Below are 6,830 nucleotides of genomic sequence, written 5' to 3'. Positions count from 1 at the left end.
CAAGGGATATTGGATTGCTTGCATTCCTTGATGAAACCTTGCAGACAAGAAATGTCACCATCATTGGCCAGGAAGGATCTTGCATCTATATGCGATTTTCACAACAGGGATATACAGAGCATTTTAAAACTAAAATCTTCCCCTATTACATTTTTTTTTTTTTAATACGCCTTAACTAAATCAGTTGAAATATAAAAAATGACTAAATCTATCACTATGTTAAGTCCTTACTCTTTATATTACATTCGAAATCTTTATAATGCATACCGAATTCAAAATAGCCATCCAAACAAGTATCATGTACTGTGTCCTCAAATCTGAGTTACGCTTACCAGCGGTAATTTATTAGGACCTGCAATTAATGATCTAGTAGTACTCTAGCCATTACATAATCTTAAACAAACAATTGCCTTCAGCAGCATAAATCTGATAGTTTATATCGCAATCCAAACAAATCACTATATCCTTGCTGGTCTTGGTGAGGCCCTTAGGAAAGTGCATTTAGGGATGACTGTTGAGAAACCATGCGCATGGTTGGTCTACAGGCTGGGTTAGCATGCAAACATGCAATTGCAAGCTTTGTGATGACCAGTAGTTGACTCTCAACCTTAACGGTGGGAGGTGGAAGGCGCATGTCTAACAAATCTTTCAACAATAAATTCTTTTCCACAATTGAAGCAGATAGAATGGGGATCATTTCACCTGGATGTCCTCCTTTGATCACTTCAATAGCCAAAACTCCAAAACTATAAACGTCGCATTTCTCAGTTATCTTCATTGTATAAGCAAGCTCTGCAAACAAACATAATATCATGCAAATGTGTTCATATACTCTATGTTCTACATTAATTTTAAACTAGAGTATATTACCTGGTGCAATATATCCGTATGTACCAGCAAGTGAAGTCCAATTGGATGAGTCTGAATTAAGAAGCTTAGCTATGCCAAAGTCTGAAACATGAGCCTCGTATTGAGAGTCAAGCAAAATATTTTTGCTTGATATGTCCCTATGAACAATTGGCGGTGAGCAATCATGGTGCATGTAAAACAAAGCATGAGCCACACCTTTGATGATGTTCACCCTCTTTTTCCAGTCCAATTCTTTAGCTTCTCCATCATTCATCAAAATTTTGTCCAAGCTACCCTTTTCAAGATACTCATAAATCAAAAAAGAGTGTTGTGAATGTGAACAAAAGCCATGAAATTTAACAATATTTCGATGCCGAATTTCTGTTAACGCTCTTATCTCATTGAAGAACTCTTTTTGTTGTGCAATCTCACCATCACCCAAGGATTGGAGTTTCTTTACTGCCACTATGTTTCCTGACGATTGATTTGCTTTATAGACGGTTCCATGTCCACCCTTTCCAATGCAAAACATAGCATCAAAACCATGGGTTGCTTCAATGATTTCCTTGTACATTGCTCTTCCATCAAAAGTTGCTATTGAAAACACCTTTTCATCATGCATGTTATTTGCTTGATTTTTACAAGGGTGCTTCCATTTTCTTTGATAAATGAAGAAAATTCCAAGAAACATCATTACAAGCAAAAGTGTTCCCAAAAGAGGAAAAATGAATAAGAAAATGATTTTGTGCCCCTTCTTTGAAACTTGTCTTCTTGCCATACATGGTTGCAATGCTGTAACATTTCCACACAAACCTTTATTACCTTGTACTGCTTCTATGGAAGCATCTTGAAATGCTTTGCTATTGGGAAGAGAACCCTCCAACTTATTATAGGATATGTCCACATAGGACAAGCCATGCATTTCTTCAAAAGCAATTGGAATAACACCAGATAGGTTGTTGTAGGAGACATTCAACATCTCCAAGCTTTGAAGATTGCCAATTTGTGAAGGTATCTCTCCTTCGAGTGAGTTATGACTCAAATCTAGCTCGGACAAATGGGACAAAACACACATTTGAACTGGAATGTCATGGCTAAACTTGTTGTTGCTCATATTCAAATAGTTTAGTTTCAAAAGGTTCCCTATATTTCTAGGGATCGACTTATCAAATCTATTATTGGACAGATCTAGATAGTAAAGATTTGTTAATGATCCAAGCTCCAAAGGTATATCACCAGAAAGTTGATTTCCATTCAACTTCAACTTCACCAAAGAAGTCAACTTCCCAAATTCCTTTGGAGGCTTCCCAACTAACCCATTATAAGAAAGATCAAGTTCCTGGAGTTGAATGATGTTTCCCATATTAGGTGGTATGCCACCACTAATATTGTTCCCTGCAATCCGTAGGGTAGTTAGTTGTGGACACCTACCCCAATTGTGTGAGATTTCACCATAAAATCTATTGTAGCTTAGGTCTACGAACTCAAGGTTACCATAAACACCAAAATCGTCAGATATATTTCCAAAGAATTGGTTGTCTTGAAGGCGGATTCTTATTAAGCTCATGCAATTCCTCAAAGTTTTTGGTATCGGACCTATGAGATGATTGTTGTTTGCGGAAAGTTTTTGAAGAGAACCACTTTGGCATAAGTTTTGAGGCAAAAAACCAGTGAAGTTGTTTGTATCCAGCTGTAGCACAGCCAACTTCGTTAGATTTCCTATCTGTTGAGGAATGGGACCAGAAAATTTATTATCGCGGAGGGATAACCATTCTAAGTTGCTCAAATTGCCCAAGGAAATTGGAACAGTACCATTTAATTGATTTATGCTGAGATCAAGGTCAATAATGGACTTCAAGTTTCCTAATTCTTCTGGAATGGTGCCAGAAAGTTGATTTTCATATAAATATAAGATAGATATATTGCTCAGAGTTCCTAATGACTTGGGTATGGAGCCAGAAAGATAATTTGTATAAAGGCCTAAAGATACAAGAGACTTCAAATTCCCTATTTCTATGGGGATGGTGCCAGAGAGCTGATTTTCATACATGTGCAACCATATTAGCTTTTCAAATTTTCCAATACTAGGAGGGATGGAACCTTTTAGATTGTTGTGACTTATTTCAAGAATAAGTAAATTAGTAAGGTTTCCAATTTCTGGTGGAATGGAGGCAGAGAGTTGATTATTATTGAGATACAAGTAAGCCAGGTTGCTCAAATTACCTATTTCTATGGGAATTGAGCCGTTTAACTGATTTTCACTAAGGTCCAACACCTTAAGATGGGTCAGTAGGCCAATCTGTGGTGGGATTTCCCCCGAAAAGTTATTAGAGGACAGGTTAATATATACGAGTTTGGAGAGGTGACTAATTTCAAAAGGGACTGTACCAAAGAGCTCATTCATGCTAAGATCAACATAAGCAAGACTGGGGAGAGATGAGAATGGAAATTTATGAAGTGTACCTTTTAGGCCTGAGTTCGTCAGGTTTAATCTAGTAACACTTTCTGCATGGTTGCAAGAAACGCCAAACCAACTGCATGGGGTTGAGTTGGTGTTTTGATTGTTGGAAGAATTGGTTGCATTATTAGGAAGGAGAGTCCATGAAGTCAGGGGTGGCTGTGACTGTGTTTCATTTTGAAGACTGGCTTTCCATTTGAGTAGAGCATCTATTTCTGCCTCTGCCTCTGCCTTTTCTTTAACGGAAACAGAAGCAACATTGAATGAGAAATGTAACATGACCAACGCGAACAGAGCAACGGGGGAAATCACTTTTTTGAAGCTAGTCAATGCCATGTGTCTTTCTTTTACAAGTTGCAAACTGATTCAGAATTCTATCTAAAATGTCTGAGCTCTCCCCACAGCATTTATAAGTCCAAGATTTTGGTCCGTTTTCACTGTGATGGGAAAGAAAAAAAGGGAATTGACTAATTGGATCATTGAATTTGACTATTCTTCAGTCTCACATATTTGATTTTGATTAGTTGGTTGGTGACACATTTTAAAAGCTAAACAGCCAACCAATAAAAAAAAAACAATAGGTTAAAAGTCAGACCGGGACGGTTCAACCGGTTATAGAGCGGTTCGTTTTAACACCAAAACGCAGAAGATCTGAACAACAAGCCATCATCCATGGCCATTGTTTGCCATTGATCTGAAGAAAAAGCCCCCCAAAAAATAAAGTAGTTGAGGAGAGGGATTCAATGGAGCATCTAAGCAGCCACAACCAAGCAATGCAATCAAAGAGTCAGCTAGGGTGGCTTAGAAAAAGTGGAGGATGAATTACTGAGATGAGGTAGCTGGCAAAAAGAACAAGAAGAGAAACAACTGGGCTGTGGGGGTGGGTGGTTGGGTATTTAATGGCTTTTTTAATAGATATTTTTATTATTATTTTATTATAAAAGAGCCGTTGTTCACTTTTTCTGTAGTGTGTATGTGTTTTTGGGTTTTGGGCTTTTAGTCACCTTTGGGCCACTTTCAACTTTGACGGAAAGAAAAAAGACACCTTACTTATAAATAAACAATAGTAATTAATAATTAATGTAATATATTATAGCTTTCTAAAAAAAATGTAATATATTATATATGTACAATAATGATTGCTTATAAATTAAATAATAAATAATAGTACAATTTTATTATTATTTATTTTTTAAAATAATTATTAATTTATTATGCTTTGCTAATTTCATACTAAATAGTATAATATCATATCTATGGTGTGGGTTTGTTATTTTAATTTTCTAAATATATGACATGATAATTAAACTCACATATGTTTTTTTTTTTTTTAAATTGTTATTTATTCAAAACTAAATATTTTTATTTCAAACTTATTATATATTTTTATAATTTAAAATTATTAATTACTTAATTATGACATCATTAGTCTGACCCAGTCTGATCATAAAATTGAGAACCATTTCCTTTTTCTAGTTCTTTGGCCTTACCAATTTTTGAAATCATGAAAAAATAGGTTTAAAGATGAAAATTTTTGAGTAAGTCTACTACCACAACAATTTCTACAATTTGTCTATGTGACAAGTTATAAGTGGCAAGAAAAAAATGGTAAGTCTATGTGGGTTTACAATTCCACCACTAATAAGTCGCCACATGGACAAGTTGTGGCAAAGTTGTGGAAATAGTTTTGGTACTAGACTTACTCAAAAGATTTCTCTCCAAACTAGTTTGATGATAAATCCTTCAAATTCCCACTATATCTTTTTATTGAATGTGAATTTTGAAAATTTAACTGTTGGATTACATGATCTTAGTATATCCTACATGCTTGTAAAATTTCAAGAAGATCAAACATGTTTAAATTTCAAGATTTTGAGGTAAAAAATTATGCATAAAAAAGTTTACTGATCAAATAGTAGATAACATCCAAATTGAAAGAAATTTGATATGTGTGTTAAGAACATAAAGAACATGCAATCCAACGGTTAAATTTTCAAAGACCTGGAGAGAAACCTTATCCATTTAAGATTTGGATGAGTATCCTGCAATTAGTTTCACGATGGTGGGAAAGATAAAAACAAAGGATTTGATTAATTGGATTATTTAATTTGATTGTTTTTTAGTCTTCACTCTTCACACCTAAAATATAATTACACAGATATTACCATCACTAATTTGTTTTAAGCTAGTCAAAAAGATTGTTCATTTAAATAAAATTGAGGGGGGGAAAAAAAAAACCGGTCAAAAAGTTGTGAGGAAGATAGTTTGAAAAAGGTAAAAATTATTAGTTTCTAAAATTTACTTAGGGTATGTTTGGTATACTGTAATAACTTCTGTAATAAAATAGCTATTCACGTGTAATAGTAATTCGGTCATTTGGTTGCATCTTTATCACATGTATTATTTATTACACAAGAATAGCTATTCTTTAAATTGAAGAATAGTTATTCCTCGTTAAAATTGATGTAATAGTTATTCTTTAGAGATATAATAAGTTTTAAAATTAATATATGTCCAAAAATATAAATTTTCCTAATACATCATCTCTTACTAGCTTTCCACATGTAACAACTGAATTTATGGATAGTAATAGGTATTCCATTAATTGTCTTCTATTTCTAGTAATAAAGATTACTATTCCTAATGCAATCTACATTTAATGTACCAAACATACCATTAGTGAACACTTTTAGTCATTTAAGTTTTAAATGAGCGTTATTAATTGGTGAATTATAAAAAAAAGAAAAAAAAGAAATGCATTATTTGTCTCTCTATTAACTTATATCAATTGCGGGTTCCAATTAACTTAACTGGTAAAGTCTCTGATAGTTGAATAAAAGATCTATGGTTCAATCTCTACAAACGTCATAAGTTGAAACTCTCTCTCAATATATATATATATATATATATATGTTTCCTTACGTGTCTAATGGAATAATATGTTTGGCATAACTAGTAAATTTTTTCAAGCAAACTACCAAAATTGGTGGCTTAACTACCAGAATCACTAGTGCAGAGGTCCAGTGTTTGGACTGCTAAAACTGACAATTGTAATTGTGGCTCTGGTAACTACTATTGGACTGGTGTCTCCAATGACCGAATTGCCAGCATTGGTGGTCGAATGGTATCTTTGGTGATCAAACTCGGCACTGGTCACTAAAGTGGCGGCTTTAGCCACTGGACTGCCAGCACTAGTTGTTCAACACATCGAGCTGGTGACCTACCCACAAATGGGGTGAAGGAAGTCGCTATGTGTTTTTGTAAAATATTTTACCAATTTTTTAAAGGTAAAACATTTTACAGCTTTTTATAAAAGATTTTACATCAATGGAAAAGATTTTACAAGTCTGACCACATTTTACATGAAACATAAATTGGAAAATCATTTTCTAAAAATTATTTTACTCCAAAACAAACGAAGCATACATACATCCTATTTCACACATGTTTACACTTAGCCATAAACTAAGGCGCAGCCAGGATTTTTCACTCTCGGGGGGGGGGGGGGGGGGCAAAAATGTAT

General features: G+C 34.2%; 1 protein-coding gene across 1 annotated transcript; it reads right to left on the bottom strand.

Moving 5' to 3' along the window:
• Positions 1-262: 262 nt before the first annotated feature.
• On the bottom strand, positions 263-3,648 carry LOC112024012 (MDIS1-interacting receptor like kinase 2). Its single transcript, XM_024056656.2, has 2 exons — positions 871-3,648; positions 263-792 (listed from the first exon to the last, which is right to left on the bottom strand). Exons 1-2 carry the CDS (start codon positions 3,641-3,643, stop codon positions 488-490), a joined length of 3,078 nt encoding a protein of 1,025 aa, XP_023912424.2. The 5' UTR covers positions 3,644-3,648; the 3' UTR covers positions 263-487.
• Between the last annotated feature and the right edge of the window lie 3,182 nt (positions 3,649-6,830).

Source organism: Quercus suber, unplaced genomic scaffold, assembly GCF_002906115.3.
Source record: "Quercus suber isolate HL8 unplaced genomic scaffold, Cork oak 2.0 scaffold_152, whole genome shotgun sequence".
NCBI lineage: Eukaryota > Viridiplantae > Streptophyta > Magnoliopsida > Fagales > Fagaceae > Quercus > Quercus suber.
This window is presented reverse-complemented; position numbering and strand designations above follow the sequence as displayed.